This window comes from Notechis scutatus, chromosome 7 (genome assembly GCF_049901735.1).
Source record: "Notechis scutatus isolate UNSWTSFEM ecotype Mainland chromosome 7, rNotScu1.2, whole genome shotgun sequence".
NCBI lineage: Eukaryota > Metazoa > Chordata > Lepidosauria > Squamata > Elapidae > Notechis > Notechis scutatus.
The window spans coordinates 18956248-18983336 of record NC_142015.1 but is presented as its reverse complement, the minus strand read 5'-3'; the positions used below and the strand labels follow the sequence as shown (position 1 = coordinate 18983336).

Here is a 27089-nt window from a genome sequence, read left to right as displayed (position 1 = left end):
ATGCCATGCTCTTTACAAATGAATACATCAGGACTGGTTTCATGGAAGACAATTTTTCCATGGGGGGAGGGAATGCTTTTGAGATGCGTGTGCAGATGAAGCTTCGCTTGCTTGCACGATCCGGTTCCTAACAGGGGTTAGGGATGCCTGTTTTAAACTATTCATTAATGGATTAAACCATTGGCAAATACAGATGTACTTATGATTTTTTTGGGGGGGTGAGTGTTTCTTCTTGGTTTTGAAAACTATGTTATGCTTTATTTGAGTCAAATATTTAGGGGACCAGTTTCACTAGGAATTAGGAGAGAAAAGTTGGGGTTTTTAAATTGAAGAGGGAAGACGGATGGATGGATGGATGGATGGATGGATGGATGGATGGAGAGAGAGAGGGTTTATTGTTTTCATTTTTTAAAAGTTATATTCTTATGATTTTGACACAGTAGACCTTTTCACATCCTTTCATGTTAGCAGATCCTAATACCTAAAATGTGGGCTCCTAATGAGCATAGCAATTATATTCTAAAAAATGCTTGAGCACAGACTGATAAAAAATCCAGGATTTTTTTTTTAAAAACTCAGTAACAAGCCATTGTTTCTGGAATCTATAATTTAAAAGGGTAATTGCTACAAGTTGAGGTTGATGGCCCAGAGAAGCAAACTTGCAAATAGCCAGGCAGTGATTTTTGTGAATTAGTTAAGATTGCAAGAGAAACCTTCCTGGCTTAGGCCAAATGCCTGTTGTGTCCAGCAACCTGTCTCCCATCATCACTAACTCAATTAAAATAATCAAGAAAAATACATCTGTCCTTGCAAAGGGTTTGTATTTAAAATGCATTTAAAATATCTTACTGCCAAAACTGGGTTTGAGCTTATAGCAAACAGAGCAAGTTCAGTATTGGGCTTAAGAGATCTCTGTCTTCCTGTCTTGGGTCTCCCTTTTACATTTTTTTTTTTCTTGAGCATTCCTTTTAATAATTTTTGGGATGTTCCAACTCAATAAGAACCTAATTGTCCAGGAAATCTAGTATTGTAATTGTTCCCTGAGACAATGCTATCTGCTATATACAGATTTGCTTTTAAGAACTATTCAGTATACCTTCTCAGTTCTCAGTTTATGTGAGTTGGCAGATTAATACAAATAGGTTTTAAACTCTCCAAAGAATCTTTCAAAGTTATCTAGTCATGGTATCTGCAAGGGTTTAAATGTGTGTGCTTGTTATGTTTTAACCATGGCAAATACCAGTTTTAAGTGGTATTTAAGATATTCGCCATGAAATCTGTTTTACTCCTTTGGAGGCCGAAAGTATATGAATTGGCTGTTTCGAATGGTTTGCTGTTGGATTGGTTGGTATGTTAGTCTGAATGTTAACGTGTGCCTAATGCTAGCTGCTTTTGAATTGATCCTAATCCGCGTCGCTGCTTTTTCAGTTACTGATTAACTTCATTTAATGCTGTCTTCTGGAAACTGTAGAGGTGGCTTACTTTCTTTCTATTCCTCTGATTAATATGCTCAAATATATATCCTTACACATATAGCAACTTTTAATAATTAACTTAAGAGTAACTTGTTGTCTGGTTTGATAATCTGAAACTGTCTAGGTCAAGAGGGAGTGGGCTAAAGGCCAACATTCCTAAGCTGATTTTCTTATTTTTATCCAAAGGCCTTGGGATCTTCTAGCTAGAGCCAGTTAAGAAACAACAAATCCAAGAGCAGAACTATAGCAATATTTAGCTGTCTTTACAAGTTAAACAAAACATTGCAATCACTAGGAGCTCCAATCCTCCATGGGATGTGTAGTATTGTCCCTGAGCATCAGTATGCCTTAAAAACGCAGGGCAGGAGTCATGGGCATCAGTTATTATTATACTGCAGGGTTAAACTCCTAGCAGTTATTTAAACCCATCCTCTTTACTGCCTGTTTCTATTTATCCCTAGAAAGAAAGAAAAACATGCTGGGTGACAATGGATGAATAATCATCAATTAGCAACTAACCTAGCGAAAATATTCCATCTGCTTAATGCTGTCGATTAAATGGTACAAAAAGTAGATTCACATATTACATCTAAACAATTTTGTTTAATCATGGCCTCTCGACTAAACCACAGTTGGTTAGGTATGCATTACAATATAAGGTTGACAGAGACCGATATCGGAATTTCTACAACATATAAAAACTAAAATGAAACTTGTGTTTATGTGTGTGGGGTCTTTGAATTTGTATGAATTCTGAATCAATGATTGTTAGTAAACAGTACCGTAGAATGTTGCCATAAATTCAGTTACTTATAGTTTAGGAGTGAGTTTAATATAAAGGCTAGGAGTTCCACCCTGCAGTTTAATAAAGCTGATAAATAAAGTAATATCTACAATTTAGAAACAGATCTCAGTGGTACTTATCTGAGGCCACTTTTTGATTTCAGTTAGGATCTATAAACGAATGGGATAAGCAAGAGTTTTAAGGAAAGCGTTGCCTGGGAAGAACCCTTTTCATGGATAAATCTGCCAGGATGCTGTTGAGAATATCTGATGGTCCATTAATACTTCTTACTTTTCCTTTTAAGTTCCCCAGGTCCTCAAGAGTTGCACTGAATTCATTGAAAAACATGGTATTGTGGATGGAATCTATCGTCTGTCTGGGATCGCATCCAATATCCAAAAGTTACGGTAAGGTTGTATGCATTATTTGTGAGTTTAATTCTCTGCTGGGTGCCCTTTTTCTAAGACCTGATTTCTCCTTCACTCCAAAGCTGCCTTTTGGATTTTAAGATTCTTTTCCTGGCTGAACAACCAAAGTACATAATCAGTTAGGATAGAAAACAGATGGGTTGTTCTGGAGATAATATCTGACTCCAGAATGTTCAGTAGGATCACAGGTAATATAGAAGCAAGTTTCAAAAACAGTTGTACTTTGTTTTGTAGGTATAGGGAGGTGTTTTTTTCTTATATAGTTTGCATAATAAAACTTTTTTTATAGTTTGGATAATAAACTCACAAGGTTCTGGTTTCTTTGGCTTGTATATGGGCTGGGGGTGGCTTTCAATGACTTTATTTCATTCCTCTCACTCCTCTTTCGCTCTGTAGGTTTGACAGATGGGTAATTTAGCTAAACAGGAAGCTGTCATTTAATACTTAATGTGACTCTATGACATAGGCCACGTATCTTACAATTATTTATGTAATTGCCTCATCCACTTTACAGCTAGTAGTTCTTTCTGAGCAAACTAATTGGCTGTAAGATGAAACTGTCAGAAAACCATCTAAAAAACACCCACAGCTTTACAAAACATCAACATGTGTTTTAAGTTGCTTTTATATTTGACTTAAAGGCAAATCATGTTTCCTTCTGATTGTATATATTCTTTTTTTTTATGTATCCTCATCCCCTTTTGTTTTTCCCTCCCTTCAGGCACGAGTTTGACTCCGAACAGATCCCCGACTTGACAAAAGACGTCTATATTCAGGATATACACTGTGTGGGTTCACTTTGCAAGCTCTATTTTCGAGAGCTCCCCAATCCTCTGCTCACCTACCAGCTCTATGAGAAATTTTCAGTAAGATTGTTTTTCCCACCCTTATTATATGGGTATCAGGAGCTGTGTTTCAGAGATTTCTTAAAAATTTTCTATGGATAATTTGGAGAAACCAGAGCATGCTTAAATAACTGGCATATTCCCCATATATCATTGCTGTGTATGCTGTATAAAATATATATGAGAATCTATTCGATCTTCCATTATATTATAGAACATGAAGTGTGGGATGGCATTTCTCTGAGGAAAAGAAGCTTTAAGCTTATTTAGAGTGGTAGTGAAATCAATTGATAGATAGTGTCATGCTCCTGGTGGAGGCTGATTCTGAGGGAGAGGACAGGGAGTGGAAGTGGGGCTCCGGAGGTTGTGGAAGAGGCTGGGGAAGGGCAGAGCCCAGTTGGGCAGTCAGAGGTGGACCCAGGCCCATCCCCTCTCCATTCTAGGGCATGCAGGGAGGAGAGGATAAGGGAGAGATGTGGTCTACTTGGGAGGAGACGGCCTTGATCCTCTTCATGGGCTGCAGACGTGAGAACTGCATAAGAGTTTGGACCTGCGTTCTGACCAACGCTGGAGACAAAGTGTGTTTTGTTTTGGTTTGAGGCTATCCTGGTTGGCGTCCTTCCAACAGACTGTGCCTTGTTATCTCCTTGAATTTGGTAATTACTTATCCTGGTCCCTTGTGGAAATTTCATCATTGTAGTTTGTTTGGTTTTTTTATTTCACCTCTATCTGCTCATTAAGTTTGGACTGTATTGCTTTCTTTTGAAGACTATTTTTGAATACGTTTTATCTCCAACTGAGAATAATTGAACAGTGGGGCCAAGTTGGAGGCAATAAAGTACATTTATTTACGTTTTGGATTTTGTTACATTTGTGTTACACTCCGGGTCATCACAGATACTAAGATATCTATTGCTTGCAGACGTTGTAGGAAGAAAGCCATGGTAGTCTGTTTGTTCATGTCAGAAGCATCACAATTCAAATACGTTACACAGAATTTAAAATATAAAATGTAAGATTAAAAGATTAAGATTAAAATATGTAAACATTAAACAGATCTTGCCCAGAAACTAGCAACTAGGTTTAGTTGACAATGCCAATGTCAACTTAGCAACTAAACTAGGTTTAGTTGAGAATGCCAATGTGGATTTAAGAGATCTCAGTTCAAGTTCCAAGAGATGCAAGTAAGTGAATAACTCTCACAGTTATTTTGCCAGGAAGAAATATGGGGAAAACTCCCATAACAGAGGCGTCCAATCTTGGCAACTTTAAGACTTGTGGACTTCAAGTCCCAGAATTCCCCAGTCAGCAGGGTTGCAAAGTTGGACACCCCTGACCTATACATTGCTGTATACTGGAATTGCTACAGAATGCCAAAGTAATATACTTAGCTAGGCATTTATTTTTGCTCTGCATTATGATTTTGATAATATTCTTCTGGAAAGCTTTAGGGGAAAAAAAAAGAAAGAAACAAATGTGCTAGGTTAAGACTTTGGGATTTTTTTCCTCCCCCTTTCCAGGATGCTGTATCTGCTGCTACCGACGAAGAAAGACTGGTGAAAATCCACGATGTCATCCAGCAGTTGCCACCACCACACTACAGGTCTGCCTACATGGATTATTTGCACAATTATTTTGATTGTGTTTACACAGCCGGGTGATTATGTTATTTAGGAAAGAACCCTGGGTGATTTTGTGGAAGCCCATGTGCTGTTTTCCCTGCAGACATAGCAATATGCCTCCCTTAAAACTAACGTAGCTCCACCCTGTTTTACAAGCAATCTCCTCTCTGCCTTCCTCATTCCATTGGTAGTTACAAAATGATCCTTGAAAGACTCTGAAGTTCTTGATCTGTTGAGCAGGTAGGCTGACTTGGCTTTGGCTACAGGGCTAAGCAGAATCTTGCCTGGTTAGCCTTTGGATGAGAAATTGCTAGGGAAATGTGGGTTCTGCCTTAGGCCAGGGAGTGACTCATATTTATGACGGTTTCAGTGTCTTCCGGGCTCACGGAATCCTCTTTTCCGACCTTCAGACAAGCAAAGTCTGGAGTGAGTGAGTGAGTAAATAAATAAATAATAAACAAACAAAAACAAACAAACAAACAAATCATAAGGCTGTACAGGTAGTCCTCCACTTAAGACCACATTGGGGCCCAAAATTCATGTTGCTAAGCGAGACATTTGCTAAGTGAGCTTTGGCCGATTTTACAACATTTTCCCCAGTCGTGAAGTGGAATCACCGCAGCTGTAAAAGCAAGTAATCACGGTTGTTAAATGAGTCTGGCTTCCCCATTGACTTTGCTTGTCTGAAGGTCGGAAAAGAGGATTCCGTGAGCCCGGAAGACACCGAAACCGTCATAAATACGAGTCAGTTGCCAGGCATTGGGATTTTGGATCAGGGCGACCCTGGGGATGTCACAACGGCCCCTAAGTGTGAAAAAATGGTCCCAAGTCACTTTTTTCCCCAGTCTTTTTGTAATCTTGAACGGTCACTAAATGAACTTTTGTAAGTCGAGGACTTGCCTACATGATGAGGTGGACCTGCCTGTCCTATAAGTTGCTGGTTTACTGAGGATCCCTTCTCCCCTCTGTGAAATTAAGCCGCTGAAGTGCACATCCTGAAAGATTTAGGATGACCCGAGGTTGACTTCCACTTTATTTAGCTCGGTCCGCAAGACAAATAACGCATCGGTGACCTCTTTGCTGTTCCTGTATGACAGGGGTGTCAAACTCGCATCGTCATGGCATTGTCATGTGACGTATCGGGACTTCCCCCTTCTTTTGCTAAACCGGGCATGGTCATGGCCAGCGCGTGATGCATCTGGCCCGCAGGCCGTGAGTTTGATAGCCCCGCTCTATGAAGTGGGCGTGGAGGCATTGTGCAAAACTCAGCATGCCTCGTAGAACGTTTAAAATCCAGGGCGCGAAAGGGGAACAAATTTTTAAGAAATGATGGGCTCTTATCTTGCCCTTCAGGCGGAATTGTCAATTAAAAATTTAACGGAATTGAAAAATGCAAACCTAACTCTGTGCATTGTAGCAAGAGAAAGCAGATGTGCTGCAGAGTCCGTTGGGAAGTAGGACAGCTCATCTTGATACAATCCACATTAAGGATTAGATGCGAATGCTGGCAAAAGTGAGTCAGACAAGATCTGGAAAACATTTAGAGATCCTCTTGTAGCCGGCTTGGGGAATGTTGCCGTTTGCTGCATACCCTGTGTGGGCATCCGGCATCAGAGGAAGGGCATGGTGTGGTTATGGGAAACTTGAGAAGTTAATCCTTTGATCAGATGTCTAACTCAGCATGCCATAGAAACTGAACATGAAACCCATTTCGGGATGGAAAGAAATATATCTTACTAAAGCCTAAGATTTCTCGCTAATTTTTAGCACAGGCCACGTAGAACATTGAGGGTTGCTGTATCTATTCCTATACTAGCTCCTTTGCTTCTTACAGCCATGTAGAATTAGGAGGTCTGGCAGTTGTTCTTTTCCTTGCCACATCCCCATATCCATCACTGTTTAGAGCAAGGGTCTCCAACTGTGGCAACTTTAAGACCTGTGGACTTCAATTCCCAGAATTTCCCAGCCAGAATTCTGGGAGTTGAAGTCCACAGGTCTTAAAGTTGCCAAGGTTGGACACCCCAAGTTTAGAGGAAGTAGCAGTCTACATTATTTCTTAAGCATGAGCCAAATGGGCTCAGGCCTATTTGAGCCATGGTGGCGCAGTGGTTAGAATGCAATACTGCAGGCTACTTCTGCTGACTGCTGGCTGCCAGCAGCTTGGTAGTTCAGTTCTCACGGACTCAAGGTTGACTCAGCCTTCCATCCTTCTGAGGTGGGTAAAATGAGGACCCAGATGGTTGGGGGCAAGAGGCTGACTGTAAACCTCTTAGAGAAGGCTGTAAAGCACTGTGAAGCGGTATCTAAATCTAAGTGCTGTTGCTATTTGAACATTTGAGTCATCGGTTGTGGGGGGGCTGAAAGGCTGGGTTTCCACCTTGTTTTATACTAAAATTGGATTATCCAGTTATAGTGCAATAAATGCATGTGTTTTATGTCTCTACATTCAGGAAAGCATCCCCTTGTTCGTCAGCAGACACTAGAGTCCCATTATATTTATTTCTTTATTATTCATTTTTCTTCTTTTGATTTGTTCTACCTGTATTTGGCACCACACTCACCTAGCACATATAGCAAAAGATTTGGTGTTTCACCTGGCTTGTTGCAAAGCCCCAACCTGCTCAGAGCTGAGAGGGAAGGATCGGCCCAAGGATCAGCCAGCTTGCTTCTGTGCCAAAAGGAGGACTGGAACTGCCTCACTCATATCCAGCACCCTGGTCACTACTTCACATTGCCCTTCCCTTAATTTTTCTGTTAATTACATTTAACATCTCAGCAATATTGCTTTACAATACCTTTCAGAACTCCTCTCCATTAAATCCTATCATTCTGTTTCTTTCATCTTAGGCATGTCGTATTACTGTTGAACCAAAGTCTGTATTGTATATTAAATATTCCCATGCAAAGGATTCACTGGAACTTTATGTGTATATTAGATGTCATCCTAAATCAGGGAGCAGAATCCAGGGGAAATTAATTGTGCTTTGTTCTGAAATATCTGTAGAGTAAAGTAGATGTAGAGTAAGAATAGAATAGAATAGAATAGAATAGAATAGAATAGAATAGAATAGAATAGAATAGAATAGAACAGAACAGAACAGAACAGAACAGAACAGAACAGAATTTCTTTATTGGCCAAGTGTCATTGGATACACAAGGAATTTATTTTGGTGCATAAGCTGTGACAGTACATAAAAGCTATAAGTGATAAATCATAGTCACCACAGAAATACATTTATCATAAATCATAAGATACCACACTTAGTGATAGTCATAAGATACTAAATATGCAATCAGCATAAATCAGTCTTAGATACTGATACTCAAAATATCATTCATTTTTAGAATTTCCATATTTGAAAGGATCCATGTGTTCCTTCTGTACACAATATCTACTAACAAAGGTTTAACATATTTTTATTGGTCGGTTATGCAATCTCTTGATGCCGCTTTCAACATCTAAACTTGACATTCTCTCTCTTTCTTAGCTGCACAGGGAAAATGTACAGTTCTTTAGCTAGATAATGTGGTTGAGGCTCCCTCTAATGGTCATCAAAGATGGCAATTGCCATTTAGTAAATAAGTCACCAGTAATGGAATATCTCACACAGTAATGGAGTGCCTATATAAACCTTGATTGCTGGCTTGACTGCTGGAGACATCTAGCACTATGTTGATCCACGTGCCATATAGTTGTCTTCCTTTGGTTTTGCAATGCAACAAGGAAGCAAAGAGTTGGCCATTTTTCAAAAAGCAAAATATCTCCTTTAGCTTGTTTTTTTTTAAAAAAAACAAACCATAGGCTAATTTATCTGAAATTCTTGTCTTTTTTCCAGGACCCTGGAGTTCCTTATGAGGCATTTGTCATACCTGGCTGAATATTGTGCCATCACAAACATGCATACCAAGAACTTAGCCATTGTCTGGGCACCAAACTTACTAAGGTATCTATCGATTGCAGACATTGTAGGAAGAAAGCCATGTTAGTCTATGGTAGCCAACAATATGGAGATTTGTTTGTTTGTTTGTGTCATAACATAGAATTTAAATGATCAAATACAATATTAAAATCTGTACAAGTTAAACAGATCTTGCCCAGAAACTAGCAACGTTAATTGCATTCCATGAGGTTCTCACGTATATGCTGATCAGCACACAAAGGGCAGGTATACATTTGTGTTGTTGTCTGCATGTCACCACAATTGCAAAGGGTAGAAGCCACCAGATAGCTCTATTTGTTCAGAGTTATTTTGGATCTTATTGTATACGGAGATTAAATCACATTTGTTGAACTGAGCTCATGACAGCTTACACCTTTTAATAACATTTGTTAGAAAAGTTCTACCAGCACCTTTTATGTTTAAAAAGCCTTTTGAAAACAAAAGTATTTTTCTGTAGTGTGAGAAGTGGCTTATAATATTTTACTTTTTGTCAGAGTTCTTTTTTTTTTTAAGGAAAAAATGGAAAACATTCATGGGGGAAATTGGCACCAACTAGGTAATTAGGTGATTACCAACTAGGTGATTTGTGAAGAAACAGCAGGATAGGTTGGGTGAGAACCAAAAAAATAAGCTTTACTTGTTTTTACTAGAAAGAAGCTTGTCTCAGATGTTACACCTGTGGCTTTGCCAGGAATTAGCTCAGTGATAGACTAAGCTTTATTCCCTGTTAGGGAAAACTGCCACAACTAATAAATTCTCACAGAGGAATTATGCACCCCTCTTTCGCAAGAAAGAGGTGAAGGATTCTTCCTAGTCAGATAAAAAGTTCATATGCGGTAACTGCTCTGCATTATATTATGGAAGAGAGAATACACAAGCTGTCTACTTATGTCAACCATACTGCATCCAGTTTTGGTCACCACACTATTAAAAAGATGTTGAGAGTCCAGAAAGAGTGCAGAGAAGAACAATCAAGATGATTAGGGGACTGGAGGCTAAAACATACAATGAACGGTTGCAGGAACTGGGCTTGGCTAGTCTAGTGAAGAGAAGGACCAGGGGAGACAGGATAGCAGTCTTCCAATATTTGAAGGACTGCCACAGAGAAGAGGGGGTCAAGCTATTTTCTAAAGCATCTGAAGGCCAGACAAGGAATAATGCATGGAAACTGATCAAGGAGAGATTCAACCTGGAAATAAGGAGAAATTTTCTGACAGGGAGAGCAATCAATGGAGCAGAAGCTGCCTTCAGAAGTTGAGGGAACTTCATCCCTGGAAGCTTTCAAGAAGAGATTGGACTGCCATCTGTCAGAAATGGTGTAGGGTCTCCTGCTTAGGTGGGGGTTGGAATAGATGACCTACAAGGTCCCTTCCAACTCTGTTAATCTGTCTCTGTCTCTGCAGCACTGTGTGTGTAGACTTCACACTGCGACCACTGTGCAAATATTTATTCCTGTGAAAAAGGGAAGGCATTCAGTTGACTTGTCTGTGTACACCAGGAACTGTTAGTGCTGGCTGGAGCGCTGGCTAACATTCACGTTCTTTTCCCCTAGATCAAAGCAGATAGAATCTGCTTGCTTCAGTGGAACAGCAGCTTTTATGGAAGTGCGAATCCAATCCGTGGTTGTGGAATTCATTCTCAATCACGTGGATGTCCTTTTCAGCTCTAAACTCAGCTCTGTCATTCGAGAGAGTGCAGGTACGTATGTCAGAAATAAACTAAAACAAACATGGAAAAGCGAAGGCAGAGCAGTGTCAAAAGTTTTCGTTTTTCTGCTTGCCTGACCAAACAGAGAAATGCAGCTTAATAAACAACCACCTCACATTCATAGGAGGCTAATGAAGCTTAGCGGGTGTCCTGCAACAGATGTCCATCATGAAAAATGGTCCCTCTGTTACCAGTTGGGTACCATGCAGAGCTCTCCCAACTGTGGAGCATCCAACTCTAAAAGCATTTTGCTATTCAAGGCTTTGTACCAAGCCTTCGTTCCACCATCACAATCGTTAAATATCCCAAAGGTTTTTGTTTTTTTTTCAAGAGGCAAACGGGACTCTCTGGTTTGTCTTTGAAGATGTTTCGCTTCTCATCCAAGAAGCTTCTTCAGGTCTGTGCTGATGAAGCTGAAGAGGCTTCTTGGATGAGAAGCGAAACATCTTCAAAGACAAACCAGAAAAGGCATCTTTCGGACAACCATGACCTGGATGGCTGAGAATCTCCATAGTAAAATCATAAAATGTGTTTTCCCCCCCCCCTCAAGTTGGGGGAAAGAATGGAGTTAAATTATCCATTGTTTTGAGTGACAGCAGTAGTCTCAGAGTTCAGCAAACATTTCCCTGACTGTCACCGTTCTGGAAAAGTTACATTTCTAGGAAATTCAACAAACCGGAAAATGAACTCAGTTGGTGTTAAACCATGCCTGCCTTCCCCGTAGAGCAGATAAATACTGAATTTACATATTGCTCCTTTTTTAAAAAAAGCCATTACTTTTTTAAAAAAAAAAACACCTCTAAGGACATATAATTGGGTGGGTTTCCACAACACATTAAGTTGTTAACAATGGCTTAAAAGTCACAGTGGTTGAATTCACACAACATACCAAGGCAAAACTCAACAGACGTGTTGTGGATTGGCCTGATGTATATTCCCAACCTTTTCAGCACAGTTGCCATTCCGAAGTAGCGTCTGCTTGTTTGATGCTCTTGACTTGTTAATTACTGTCTTCAAAATGTAAAAAAAGTGCTAAATATGGTGGAATTTCTCCTGTGAGTGTTTTTTTTTTTTTTTTAAAGAAATGGCTTTTGAACTCACAGGGTTTAGCAGTATCTCTTCTAGAAGGTAGTCGGTAATGTTTAAGCATTTAAAGCCAAATACAATCTTAAAGCAATATTTTCTTGAATTTAAATTGGGAGTAAAACTTACCAACTCCTTCGGCGAGGAGAAATGGCATTTTGCAAAACATTTTATATTAATGAAAGAGCTTGTTACAAGAAGGCCATTATGCGGGAAAAGGGATGCCTTTTCAAGTATTTATAGAGGTGAAATTATAGAAAGTGAAAAAGAAAACTATGAAGCAAAATTGAGTCCTATTACGTAGCGAAAGGAAGGAGAAATAATCTGATGGAATGTCCATCATGTTAAACCCAAACTTTATTCTTTCCTTGGCAGACTTTGCTTGGTAAAAGCATAATGTGTTTTGAAGATTATCTGCATTAAGTCCTGCAATAAAGGAAATGTTGGGCCCAGTGGTGGGATTCAATTTTTTTTACTACCGGTTCTGTGGGTGTCGCTTGGTGGGTGTGGCAGGGGAAGGATACTGTAAAATCTCCAGTCAGAGGCGGTATTTGCCAGTTCTCTGAACTACTCAAAATGTCCGCTACTGGTTCTCCAGAATTGATCAGAACCTGCTGAATATGCCACCTCTGGTTGGTATATCTGGTATAACTGTGGTATAACTGTTGGTATAACTGTGATATCTCTGCTTCAGGAATATCTTCCTTCATGGGCTCTCGTCACTCACATCGTTCTCCTTTTGCTTTGCCTTGTGTTTCTGTGGCAGGTCACAGTTCCTTGTCACGACCTAAATCTTTGCTGGTGTCCTCCCCTTCCACAAAGCTGCTCACCTTAGAGGAGGCCCAGGCCAGGACTCAGGCTCAAATAAATTCTCCAGCCCTGACAGACAGCAAGTACATCGAAGTAGGCGAAGGACCTGCTGCTTTGCAGGGGAAGTTCCATACCATCATAGACTTTCCATCTGAAAGGTAGAAGGGTCTGTCTGTCTGTCTGTCTGTCTGTCTAATTCAGGAACCTCCAAACTTGGCAACTTTAAGACTTGTGGATTTGCAACTCCCAGAATTCCTCAGCCAGCATAGCTCCACAAGTCTTAAAGTTGCCAAGTTTGGAGACCTCTGGTCTAATTGCATTGTCCCACACTTAGGTTTTCCATGGTTGCATTGGAACAGTTTTGAAATTGAAATATTCTTTCTTTTTTCTCTCAGTGCATGTCTCTAAATGTCGCTGGCCTATATAAAAGGATGCGGGCTTATAGCTTCTTAACAGTGTGAATTGCTAATGCTGCTTTCGGAGCCACCCCGGTGCATTCAATCCTTTTTTTCTTCTCAATGCCAAATCTTCTCTTGCTGTAGAAAGAGGCCTCCCAGTAAGATGAAAAAATCCCCCGTGGGCAGCTGGCGTTCCTTCTTCAACCTGGGAAAATCATCCTCGCTTTCCAAACGGAAACTGCAGCGCAACCCAAGCGAACCATCCGAAATGAAGGCAATAGCTCTGGCAGGTAAGGGCGCCCTGTATCCAGGACAGCAAGGTGTTTAAGGAAGAGACAGTGCTGCAGAGCTGAGCTTGGATGCTTCTGGCTTACTCCACATGGGCTGGTTTTTTTTTTAATTATTTCAAAATAAATCAGAGCATGCTCTGTTCTGAATGTAATTCAGAAAAGCCTGAATTCTTCCAGTTCCACAGAGGCATTTATACACAGGGGCATTGCTCTAATTTCTTAGCATGCATTGCTAAAACAGCCTTTGTTGGCTCAGGGGCACTCCTGTGGAACTGAATTCCCCTCACTGCAGCCTGAAAACATACCTTGTTATATGTTCTTGGTCAGTCCACTATGCTCTTGCATAATATTTGACCAGTCTCAGCTTCATTTGATTCATACAGTGATTGTTTTCAAGACTAAAACTTCAACCCTGTAAAGAATTTGACATGTTCTTTTAGTCCAGTGTTTCTCAACCTTGGCAACTTGAAGATGAGCGACAGTCTGTAGCGATTCTCAGTCATCCAGGTCACGATTGTCCCAAAGGTGCTTTTTCAGGAGGCAACTGGACTTTCTGGTTTTTCTTTTGAAGATGTTTCACTTCTCATCCAAGAACTTTCTTCAGCTCTGACTGGATGGTGGGGAATGGAAACTAAAAACGAGAAAGCCCAATTGCCTCCTGAGAAAGCACCTTTGAAGACGAGTGGACTTCAACTCCCAAAATTCTCCAGTCAGCATGATATCGCATAGCTGGCTGGGGAATTCTGGGGGTTGAAAATCCATTCATCTTCAAGTTACCACGGTTGAGAAGCACTGTATTAGACAAATCAGTTTTCATCTCTGGGGGATGTATGGTCAGATTTTAAATATAGTCCATTGTTTTGTTTCTGATCAGGTGGAAGAGGAGACAGTGGAACCTTGCGCTCCGCCAAGAGCGAAGAATCTCTCTCATCTTTGCATGCAATAGATGGCAAGTTGGCTTTTATTTGCATTTTCCTAAGAGCTTCTTCTAGAGATTCTCAAATTTTTATTTTTTATACAAATGTATCAATCTGTGACAGACCGCCGCCGCGGCTCCAGTCCCGCATTGCCTTGGGAAGGGAAAGGCAAAAAGGAAGAGCCGCGCGGCGCTTTGCAATAGCAGCAGCGGCACCGGAGGCTCAGGCGCAGCAGCTCCTGGTTTTGCCTTTCCCTTCCCGAGGCAACGCGGGACTGGAGCCACGCCGGCGGTAGCAACTCCTGATAGCCCCAGCCGGACACCTGAGCGGAGCCTGGGCGGTGCGGCGGAGGCCGCTGAGCGGCAGGAAAGGGAGCTGGGCAGCCACGGACCATCCGTCTCTCCGTGCAACATGCCACCACCCGGCCCTGGCGAGGAAAGCAGCGGGCGCTCCCAGGGCGGCGGCCTTGGCCCCACCCCCAGCTCTGGAGCTGATCCACACGTGACCGGCTGGAAAGGAGGGGTGTGTAGCGTTGGTGTTGTGTGTGCAATTTCTTGGCTCGCGCGCAGGGTCTCTTTTGGCGGCCCGATTTTTTTTTCAGAGGGGAATATCATGCCCGGTGTGAACAATGTAGCACCTGAGTGTCATCCATTTTAATGCAAATAAAATAGTATTAATCATATTTGTTTCATTTAACAAGCTTATATAGTTCTAGCAATACACATATTTTTATTAAATTATAATCTTTCATTATTTAGTTATTCAACATTTCAATGTGTCATTTTTATGCCAATCACCCTATTCTAAAGTGTCATACCTTTGAATACAAATATAATATTATTAACCATATTTATTGCATTTAGCAAGCTTATATAATTCTAATAGCAATACAAACATTTATGTTAAATTGAAATCTTCCATTATTTTGCTTATTCAACTTACAGTCCTTCATTATTTGGTTATTCAAGAGAGCTTCTTCTAGAGACAGCAAATGCAGACTTCTGTAAACATCACATCTACAAAGAATTAGGAGGCAAAAGTGTCAGGAAGCTTGTTTGTATCTGCATTGAGTGAAGGAACTTGTCCTTTTTACTCCTTAATAAGTCACTTTTTATCACTACCCTTTTTGGTGCAATTTTTTTGGGGGGGAAAGGAATCTTTCCATTAAATAATATGCACAGAAACCTTGAGAGGTTCTTTCTTATTTCCCAGTCCTAGCAGGAAAAACAAAGCTGTGAAGACATTAATATGGATGCGGGAAGGTGCATGAACCTTAAAAGACCAGGCTTAAAAGAACATCCTGTATTCTAACTGCAAAGTCCCTATATCAAGACAACTTAACCTTATGTCCATCCAGAACCTGAAAATAACATTTAACACAGCACAGTACTTAAGCAAAATGGTTCGGTTGAGATTGTGGCATATGTGGGACTGATTGGGATAGATTGTAAGGGGTGACACCGAAATAATAACTGTATCATATTTTATCTCTGTGTTAAATTATTGTATTTTATTCCAATTTCATTTTAAACTGTATTTTATTCCAATTTCATTTTTAAACCGTATTTTATTCCAATTCCATATTATATTATTTTTATCAGATTTTATTAATAATTTGTATCTGGAACTCTGCAATTTGATATGGCCCAAGGGCTAATCAATAAAGTCAACTCAAAAATCAAACAAACAAACCACCACCTCCAAACTACAAAGAAAATATATCCCTGTATTTTTTTTACAGAAAACCAAAGAGCAACCGACCCTTTCACACAAGGGGAGCATTTACATAACTGAGCGAAGTACTAATGACTGTCTTTCCTCTTTTTCTTTTTCTTTTCTTTTGGCCAGGTGAGTCTAAACTGTTTCGACCCCGAAGACCAAGATCAAGCAGCGATGCTTTATCAGCTTCTTTCAATGGGGAACTGTTGGGGAACATGAATCGCTGCAATTCTTACGACAATCTGCCCCACGACCAAGAAAGCGACGGCGACGAGGGGCATCTACAGGTTCCTGCCCTCATTTCTCCCAGGTCGGCAGAGGACGTCGACCTGAGCCCGCCGGAGATTGGGGTGGCTAGCTTGGATTTCGACCCGATGTCCTTTCAATGCAGCCCACCCAAAGCAGAATCGGAGTGTCTCGACAGCAGCACTTCCCTGTTGGAATCTGTGGACTATAACAAGGATAAGCCAAGCCTCTTCAAGAAAGAGCTAGACTCGGGCAGCCAATCTCATACGCCCTGCAGTGCCACCAGCTCGGAACCAGTTTCTCCCTACCAAGAAAAAAACCCAAGTCCCTTCTTCAGCCTGGATTTGAGCCCATCTGAAGAGAGACCATCAAAACTCCTGTCTTTCTCCGAGAAGCTCACCTGTGCCTATTCCCCCAAGTCAGGTCAAAAGCCAGTCAGATCTCCGCCACTCGCTGCATCAGAGCCCGTTCCTTATGCTGTCCCCAGCCGCATGCCAGATGTGGTTATTGGAGGCGTGTCAGAAAGTGTTGGCCCTTTGGATTGGGCTAAAAAAAACGTTGACAACAATGAAACGTCCGGCATGTCCCTTTCCCAGCTCATGGTATCACCTTTGAGGAGCATTGAAAGTAGGCATGATGAAGAACACCAGCAAGAACTCCAGAACGCCGGAGATACCAAGAAAGTAGAGCTTCAAGAAGAGGTTGCGCTCAGCAGCGGCCAGAGTAAGCCTGTACCTTCTGGACTGACACAGCCAGGTACAGTGTGTTTTCCTCCATTTTTTCTTTAAGTTCACCAGCCGCCAAGCTCTCGCTTCTCTGCACGCCTTTAAAAAGAGGGGGAAACACTGGTAATAATGATAATAGTAGTAGTAATAATAATAATAATAACAAAGTTATGTGTCTTCCAGAGCCTATAGAGGCTGCTTCGGTCCCGATAGCGAACATTAAAAGAACCTAAGCTTCTCTGCAGCTTCCTTGTGTCTCACACACACACACACACACACACACACACACCACAACCCTGTGAATATTTTATATAGCCCCGTCTCACTTTTTTTCATAACACGAGATGATCTCATCCGATCAGAATGCTTCCTGATATATATTTTTTAACTAACCATATAAATAAATAAATTGGGCTGCACTCGAAGAAGGGACCGTTTTTTCCTGGCCCAAAGTAACCCGTGATTAAGTTGTGTGAAAGATCCCATCAAACGACCTGGTGTTGTCTTTCTTTCTGCCTACCGCTTAGTCTTTAGGACCGCAACAGGAACTTTTACACAATCTCGCGTCGGCTTTTTCACACCGAACTGCTATCCCCGTTTTGCATGCATGAGAGAAGACGCCCTTTGGTGACGCCAAGGAGTTGCCACTGTGAAATGTTGGACTATTTTTTAAAAAAAAAAAACTTATTTTTTTTAATTTTTTTATAATGATCTATAGGAAATTGTTCACTCTCCTTAACGGGGTAAAGTAAACCAATCTCTTTTGTTTTCCTTTTGTTTTGTTTCCACTCTTCTTCTCACTAGGAGCTGTTGCCCTTGTCACCCCCCAGGATTCTGTTCCAGTCAATTCTGTTTCTGTTGTCCCTCCTCCACCTCCGAAAAATGCCGCCCGCATCCTGGCTCTAGCCCTGGCCGAATCTGCCCAACAAGCTTCAGTTCAGTCCCAGAAGAAGCCAGATATTTATTCAGACTGTAACAACTGTGAGAGTGCAGGAACTCTAGAAAAATTCCACCCATATCCCAGCTCTTCTTCGGAAAAGCTCCAGTTCTATGCTGCTCTTCCAGAGAACCCGCTCACTTTTCAGATGATGGGGGATCTTCCGAGAAGCGGGTTGCCCTTAGTTCAGGGCCCCCAAAGCAGTGGCACGTCTGAAGGCGACAACCAACTCCATGTTGGCATGTCTGAACATCGGGACCTCTCCTCTTTCTCAAATAACATGGCAGGAGACCTTCACGGAGGTACTAACATGGGCTGGGATCACTCTCACTTCTATCCATGTACAGTGGGGGACACGCACCTTCTTACTCAGTCTTTTACCTCCGAAGAACAGAGTCATCTTCATGCCTGTCCTGGACGAACTGTCCAGGCCGAGTCATCTACAGCGGAGATACCACTAGAAAGTCCTCCACTCCATGCTGGTGTCCCGTTGGATAAGAACCCAACCCAGGCCACCAAGATTCATCTTCCCCTCTGTAAAGTGGAGGACAGACTACCTTTTCCTTCAGTCCCTCCTGGGGAGAAAAACGTCCCCGCAGATCTGGCCTGCGTAATGAAGAACCACCCAGCGGCTGCCAAACCTAATCCTGGCATGTCCAGACAGAATGTCCCACCTCCGCCTTCCACGGTCACCAGCAACATTACGTGGGGGGAGGCAGCTCTTCCTGCAGGAGGCCACCAAGTTCTACCCGTGAGACCAGGGGACCAGCCAGCCGTGGGACAGACTCCTCCCAAGAAACCTTCAGGAGGCTTCAGTCAGGTAAAACTTTAGTAGGCTCCATGCTCTGTTCTCTTTTTGTACATTATAATTCAGGGAAAATTTCTGTCCAAAGTAACATGACCTCTACTCTGCTCCTATCCCCCTGCACCTCAGTTTTACTTGATTTTTACTTGGCTTCCCTTTTCTATTTCAATTAACCGTTTTTCCTTCTGCCCACGTTCCTTAAGGCGAGCATAGGTGCTCGGGCTTTTTCCCACGGTCTTTTAATGGATCCCAGGAGAAAATGGAACGTTTGAGACTTTGGTTTCCAATTTCTCCTGAGAAAATAATAGTTAGCAAGGATGGAACATTTCGGTTTCCATTGGATGAAGTTTAGGGTTGCCATAACAACCTGAAGCACTAAATTAATTGTTAGCAGTAGGTGGTGCTATTCTGACACACATTGGCTAGCTACAGTAAGATGGTTCATAAGCAACTATTGTCGTTTTCAGCAGGGACCACCATCCTGTTGACTATTTGGTCCCATTTTCTTTAATGATAGTAGTAAGCTAATTCATGCTGTATAATTAATGAAGGATATTTGAACATTGCTAAAGATTCAGATTTTAACATTCTCCCGCCTATAGGCATGGAAAGTGTTACATATGAGCAATAAGTAGTAGCTGAAGACTTGAAAAGGCCCACATTTCTATAAGGTCACCCCAAATTCGAAGTATTAATTCTCAGAAAGGGCTTCGCTACATCTCATTACATTTCCCGTTGAAGTGATGTGAATGGTTGATGTCTTGGCCGCCAATAAATTACCTGCCATCAAAAGTTGTACCTTTTCCCCCTGCAAAAGCTCTGTTGAGTTGCTAGTTTTAAAAACTAGTTTGGTTTGCAAGTGAAGTCTGTGTTCATCTCAGCAACCATTTTGGGATTTACAACTAATCTTTGTGTTTTCTTCTATCAGGTACAAGGAGAGACAACTCCAGCCAAATTGCTGGAGCCGAGAACAGCTGAGCCGGCTCCCGTCTTGGGTGCTGAGGCCAGCGCTACAATTCAGTGCACTTCAGCCACCCCAGTGGCTCTGTTTCATCAGGGACATTTGGAGAAACCCCGAGAAAATGCCAGGGCGCCACCTTTACAGATGAGGTCCGAATCTGTCCCAGCTCAATCGTCATACGCTTTCATGCCTCCAGTACCGCCTGTGAGGACAATGGAGAGCAAACTTGCAGCCGCCATGCATTCCAACAGCACCGATACGATAAACCCTGCCAATTTCCATGCTTTTATGGCCTCTTCCTCATTGCCACTATCAGCAGAGGATGCGTTGGCAACCCCTACCCTGTCTAAACAAGCATCCCTTCCATCGGCGTATTTCCTTCCCTCCAAGTCGGAAAGCATGCCGGAGCCTCCAGTGCATCCCAAACCCTCATTGGCTCACCAATACAGGGCTGAAAATAGCCAGCCCCAGCTCTTTCACAGCAAGTCTGAGCAGCATCCGGGCTACCCTTCTCTGTCAGAGACTCCCCCTTCCTTGGGGTCCCGATATAATGCATACGCCAGTCAAGGAAAGAGCTCGTACGTTCATTACGCCAAGCCTCGCAGTCGGATCGAATATCTGTCTTCCCTAAGCCCAACGATGAGGAGCAGCAGCTGTGCGGAGGAAGCCCCACCCTACCCCACCATCCGGAGGGTGCATTCTCTGCACGTGTCCACCCCATCCGCCATCCGATCGGTTCCCATCTCCCGCACTGAGGTGCCTCCTGATGACGATCCTCTTTACTGCCCTAGACCCCTCCTCCAGTACAAGCCATATCAGCCCCATGGAGATTATCATGTCACTCAGTTGCAACCTTATTTTGAGAATGGCCGGGTTCATTACCGATACAGCCCTTACTCCAGTTCCTCCAGCCTTTCTTGCTACACCACAGGCGAGGGCGGTTTTTACGACTTGGACCCTTATGGTACAATGAGGTTGAGGCAGTTCCATCCTCCCCCAGGCAAGGAGTTTCCCTCCTACTCCAAGTTACCGACTAAGAACCTCTATCGCTGTCCTGGTTTACCACCTTACTCTCGAGGAGGCCTTCCTGGGCACCTAGCAGGCAAAGAGCACAGTTTCATTAGCAGGGATGTGCCGCCTGCCCCTGACGTCAAACCCATGTATGCCTCCTGGGACTTGGAAGATATGGAGAAATACTGCATGCAGTCCATCCGCCGAGAGAGCCGTGCCCGCCAGAAAGTCAAGGGGCCGGTCATGTCCCAGTACGACAATGTAGCCCCTTTGTTGCAAGAGGAGGTACGGGCCACGGACATTGTTCACTTGCGTAGCAAATCTGATCCTGGGAAAACTGGACTCCTCACTGTTGCTGACGGGAAAGAAGGGAGATACCTAAGCAAAGGAGGGGCACCCGAGGGAGAGGAACGCTACTATGGACCGGAACCGGACATCGACAGAGCCCATTACCGCGGGGGTTATGGGACTGGACAGTCGGAGAAACCTCTGCTCCCTCAGAAGCAAAGCAGTCTCAGGAGCAGGAAACCGCCCGAGGTCGGTTGCAATTTCACTGAGTACAGAATGCACCTTGCACACGAAGCGGCCCACCAGCAGCCGCCGGATGCTAAAAACGCCCCTCCCTACCCCGATTACCGACCAAAGGGCCACCCGTCGGAACACACAGAATCCCTGATGTATCAGCACTCAGGTGGGAAATACATCCCGGCCAACCATGACGTGTTGAGACTAAACCACAAAGAGGCGAAGCTGGCCGAGGACGGAGAACGGGCTCGATCGAGACACCCAGCTGCTCCAGCTGAAAAGCACTCCAGAGACTGCCCTAAAGAAAGCGAGCACTACGGGCAGCCTCCGGGCCCACCGCCTAAGCCGGAGCGGAGCCATAGCCTCCGGTTCCAGCACTCCGAGATTACACAGCGGGATGCTGGTCTCCTGTACCCATACCAAACCCTTGGCAAACGCCAAAGTACAATGACTGTGGTATCCCAGTATGATAATTTGGATGATTACCATGCCATGCCTCAGCACCAAAGAGGGGGATACTCTGGAGGAGGGGGAGTTGCACCTTCTTTTCCTCATCCACATAATAGTAGGACTTACGCCACAGCTTTGGGCCAAGGAGCATTTCTGCCATCCGAGCTTTGCCTTCAGAGGCCAGAGACAGAAGTCCATGCAGAGTGAGCTCAGGGGGGGCCCGAAGGGGTAGAGTGTTAGCAGCCTCTGCTGGACAGTGGACTGGTTTTATTTTTTCAATGATGCACAAACATGCACACGAACACACAAAAGCAACTCCTTCCATTTGCCCTGTTGAGTTTCTGCTCTGTCCAGTCCTCATGCCGCTTATAGGGGACTACTTCTTCTTTTTAAATAAACACTAAATGTATAGTTTTATCCCATCGTTTAAACGTAGCTTGCAGCAATCACACAGGCGCTTTTTTTTTGTTGTTGTTAAAACTTGAAGACGCAACCGGTCTCCAGGAAGAGCAGCATTAAGGACGAAGAGAGGCGGGTCGCGCTGTGAATGATTCTCAGTTTCCATAGATTTCAACTCATGGTGTTTCTCTTTAGCGGTCCCTGTCCTTTAAAGCCACACGCATGATGTACGTATTGATAGGCTAACACAGACGTTTCTTCTCCAGGCAAAAGTCCCCTTGTATGTGATCTTTTAGAGGAAGTTTTACGGAATGCCAAGCTTCAGTAAACATTTTAACTTGGTCCTTTCGGGTTTTACGCCTCAAATTCTAGGGGGAAAAAAAGATTTTGCATCGTGTGTTATTCTCCCTTTAGTTATACCGCCACTTCTTAGATCTTTTTTCACCCTCAATTTTGCTTTCCCTATTTGTCAAGGTGCAAGCCAGTCGCGTATTGGGCGACTGGTATCGGTGAGCTCTCAGGCATGTTACCTGGTCTATTTCCCCATGAAAGAAATATATAATAAGCTGCTTCATATATTTGAGAAGGGAGGGGTGGGTGGGAAGGGAACCTTTCATACATTATAAACAGGAGTTTTGCTTTGCCAGGCCTACAGGCTGTGCCTCTATTCTCTCATAAAGGGAATCATCTTCCTGAACATCTTTTCCGTAGCAAATGGCGTATCTTGCAAAAGCTTCTGAACAACAGAATATCCAGGGATTTTTCTCCTGAGTTGAGAGCCATTGAAAAACGCGATGCTGGGCTCCTCTCCCCCCAGTCACGGATACAAGAGAATCGTGATGCGTTTCATCGTTTTAGCAGTGTAAATTTATTTCAACGTTATTAAGTAGCCTTGTGCGTAGCCTAACCGACAGTGGTCTAGAAAACAATTCCACATGTCTTTCCGATTGCTCAGTTGGTGCTGCTGATCAACTGATCCTGGTAAGGCTCATCATTATGACGTGGCGAAGGTACTACAGATGTAGGAACATTCCAGTTGGTTTGAGGTGAGGGACGGCAAAACATGTCCCAGTATGCAGGCACCTGTCGTGTAGTGTTGATAGGAGAGCAATAGGTAGCCCTTAGCACTTACTTGGACTCTCAACCTTCCAGCAGTCCTAGCCAGCATGATATTGAGAGCAGGCAATGGAAAATGGTGGAGTGGCAAGAAGTGTGTGAGGGAGACCTGTGTGCAGTAGATGGCCTGTTGGGTACGCAACTGTCTCTCTCACTTTCTAAAGTGTTGTTTTAGGATGCCTGTTGAAAGGGGAAGCTTTGACTTGCTTTTCTGGAGAAGTTCTAAATATGCACAGCTCTTAATCCTTGTGTCCTTGCCACAGAACTGGACCGCAGAGGGATCTTGGGTTTTCATGCTGCCTTAGGCTAGCTCAAAGAACATGTCAATGTTCCGCTGTAAAAGTTTTCCAAAGTGGCCGGAGTCCATCCCAGGAATACAGTGCTTTCTTCTTTGAGGTCACCACAACAATGTAAAGCTAGAATGAGGCCCATGGCACACATCTGTGTCATTTCTCTGTGTCTGGGCCCTTGTTCCAGAATCATTGATGGGCATTAACTTAGAATACTACCTATGTCAGTTTTCCCTCGAGCAACATCAGGTAACTCACAAGGGTAACAAAAGCTTTTCAAAACCAGCAAACTACCAGTTATTCAGATTGTTCCCTAACTACAGTCAAATTACATTCTTTTGGTTATTCCAATGCATATTTCTTTTGAAGTTCCGATTGTCTTAAGTACAGATTTTAGTGGTCAGAAAATTCACTGTGGTTTAAGCTTGCATCTGTTGTCCTCCCCCTTTTTTTAAAAAAAAAAAACCTATTTGTTTGTGTTTGTTTATGCTGCATAAATAAATGTGAGAAACAGAGGAAGGGAGATTCCAATGCACTAATGTCTGGAGCAAGCAGATTTTTCCTCTCTCTTTTTCTTAGGGTCTTTCCTTGCTCCTTCTAGCAAGCCCAGTTGTAACCCACAAATGGCACATGGCCATTGTAGCTTCCGGCCTTTTGATCTCTTGATGTTCTGTTGGTGGATGATGAGTTACATGGTTCAGTTTCCCTCTAGAATTAGGACAAGGATATATTATCCATTATTCTTAGGGCAGTTAAGGTTCAGGTTGCAATACCTACAGTTCAAACTTGTATCTTCACCAAAAAAAACAACCACAAAAAAAAACCCCTCTCCATTTTCCTTCTATTCTCTCCTTACATCAGTCTTAAGCTATCTGCTGCCCAGAACCAACCTGATTTCTTTCCATGTCTGTAACTCCTGTTTTTTTGTCGCTTCTCTAACTGAGCTGATGATAATATGATCTGATCTCTTTTTTGGGGGGTGGGGAGAGGAAGGGGAGGAAGAGCCCACTCCACTTAATTTTTAAATACCGCTTTCATTTATTGCCATAAATACCTGAGCTGCATCCTTGGGCCCCTGGCTTAAAGCATTTAACCCAAACAATTTCAACATGGAATTGAGCGTTCAGTTCAAATACCTGTTGCATATGGCCTCGGCGTGGTTGAGAAAGGGCTGTGCAAGGTTTCAGCTCATTAAACCCAAGAGTTTAATGGCAGCAATTAAATTCAGCAACGTTTTCCTGAGCTTGAAAGAGCTGTGACAATCGCTCTGTCCCCCCTATATTTCTATCACTACTTTTTTTTAAAAGCCCTGTTTCCTTCCCACTCCCATGAAAGCCATAGAATTAACTATGCAGGCCTGTTCATGTACCCTGGTTAATTTTGGAACATTTGAGCTTTAAAGGGGACACACACACACACACAAACACCCTCTTCTTTAACGAACCCAAATCTAGACTCCACTTCCACAGTGTAGGAAGAGTAAGCATTGTTCATCTTTTTCTGTAAACGCTGAGGTTGTGATGGTTAAAATATATATGCTCATCAGATCAGCCATAAAACCTTAGCTGTGGCAACTGGCCTTCAGGTCCCAAGCAGGAATCTGATGATGCAAACCATTCCATGGTCCCTTCGAGTTTCTTGTCTTTTGTGAATGAAACTTCAGATTCTTACTGTGGAACGTGCTCCCATCTCTATCAAGGTTTGTATGTGTGCTTAGAGGAAAACCTTTCCTCCCTTGCCTAGCTAAATTAGCAGGCCTTTGTAGGGCCTGCATCCTTGTTCCTAACGTTAAAACAAATTTTTAATCAGGTGTAAAAGTTTATGCAGATGATAGTGAAAAACATTGTGCCTACGTCTTCGCAGACGTAATCTGGGGAAGGGGGGGGTGGCTTACCGCTTGGAGGGAGGGTCACAATGAGAATTGCACAGTTCTGGCAGAAACCGCCACACGCAACCAAAATTCGTTTGCTTGAAACGACGTTCCCCCTTCATCCCAAGAGACAGGTACCCCTCTGTATCTGTTCTTCCCCCGGACGCCCCGTTTCGATTCAATAGGTTGATGGCAAAAAATGTCAGTGGACTGCCAACAGGACAAATAACAACATTTGGGAATGGTATTGTAGACTTAGAGGATTTTTAATTTTAATTTTTCAAGGTGGCTTCGGCATGACATTTTCTCCAGAATTTTGTCCTATGGGAACTGATGCAATGGGCATGGTACACTTTGAACATGTGCTCCGTAACTTCAATGTCTCCAGTACGTTTAATATTGTACAGCTCCATTGCAAAACGAACAAGAAATGATTGTTGTGTGGTTTATTTTCCTGCTGTGGAAACTTGAGTCGTCTGTTTGAGCCACATGAGAGGCTCCTTCTCCGAAAGATTGGGGGAGTTCTCTAAGTGTTCTCTTTTTAATTTATATAGTGTCTTATTTTTTATTATTTTTATTTTTTACTCTTGTGTGTAAGAACTGGTATAAAATGTATATGCCGAGAAGCTCATGTTCTTTTATGTAAATATTTTTGTGCATTCCACTTCCTCCCCTCCCTTGTAAATATTTAGATTCTCATTTCTCCGCGCTGTACGGGGGCAGATGTGTTCATTTAATATTCTTATTTTTTAATTTGTACTGTAATGCTATGACCAGACTTCAGGTGTCTTGTGCTATTAAAAACAGAACAACCTAACAGTCCCACAAACCTCAGATGTACAACTCAGCAATTAATGAAGCCAGGTTAAAGTCTATGTTGTGGTCTCTGTTATTTTTCCTGCATTTTCATTTATTTTACAGAGTTTATAGAGAAAAGTTGTAGTTTGGAACATTAAAACTGTCCATGACAGATAACACCACCATGATTTTCCAAACGTAATGATTTATCTCTTATCCTTAATACATAAGTGATTCTTACAAACACCAAAATTAACAATTGCACCTATAATTTCCATGTAACACGAGAAAAGTACATCACCATCGTCCCACCAACCTTTTCTACTTCATGAAGAGTGTTCAGAGTAACAATTTATCCCTTATCTGTTATAGACTTGGAGCACTTTTTAAAAGGGCAAGTGAAGTTCAAGGATCCCACAGTTGAATTTACAATTGAGAAAGTATTGCGTTAACACAATAGAAACTAACGTTTTTTTGCAAAGCAAAACCATTCTTGGTTCTGGGTTTTTTGTTTTTGCATATTTTTAACATTTTAAACATTTCCATTGCTTTTCTATCTTTTTGGGTTCTGTAAGCCACCCAAAGTCACCCTATCAGAGAGCTGGGCAGCATCTAAACTTAATAAAACAAATAAATAAAAGCAGCTGTCAACAATAACAATGAAGTACAGTACTGAAGCTTTTTTAAAAATTTCTAGACAAAGCAATTTTTCCTTTGTCTTTATTTCACTACCATACAATCACTTTTAAAAAATGGAAGCTATGGAAACACACATCAAGGGATACACAAAGATGCTATTCAATTCCACAGTGCTCCCCCCAAAGCAGAAATAATAATTAAAAAATTGTCCAGCTTTCAGCTCGAAGCTTCCTACAGTTTTTGTGGCTCACCGTTGCGACTCCTGGGAAATTTATGGGATTCCTCAAATGGGGGAAGG

General features: G+C 42.5%; 1 protein-coding gene across 5 annotated transcripts in view; it reads left to right on the top strand.

Annotated features, from left to right (window-relative positions):
- Nucleotides 1-26229, top strand: part of ARHGAP32 (Rho GTPase activating protein 32) — a 163634-nt gene extending 137405 nt beyond the window's left edge. For 4 of the 5 annotated variants that reach the window (XM_087970078.1, XM_087970079.1, XM_087970080.1 and 1 more), the window contains 11 exons: nt 2564-2666; nt 3409-3553; nt 5053-5135; nt 8991-9098; nt 10648-10793; nt 12652-12853; nt 13238-13383; nt 14258-14332; nt 16149-17021; nt 17795-18747; nt 19661-26229. In XM_087970078.1, the coding sequence (XP_087826204.1) occupies nt 2564-2666; nt 3409-3553; nt 5053-5135; nt 8991-9098; nt 10648-10793; nt 12652-12853; nt 13238-13383; nt 14258-14332; nt 16149-17021; nt 17795-18747; nt 19661-21886 (5060 nt within the window). In that variant the 3' untranslated portion in view covers nt 21887-26229. The remainder of the gene's footprint in view (nt 1-2563; nt 2667-3408; nt 3554-5052; nt 5136-8990; nt 9099-10647; nt 10794-12651; nt 12854-13237; nt 13384-14257; nt 14333-16148; nt 17022-17794; nt 18748-19660) is intronic. The other variant, XM_087970081.1, reaches the window with a different exon arrangement.
- Nucleotides 26230-27089: the final 860 nt, after the last annotated feature.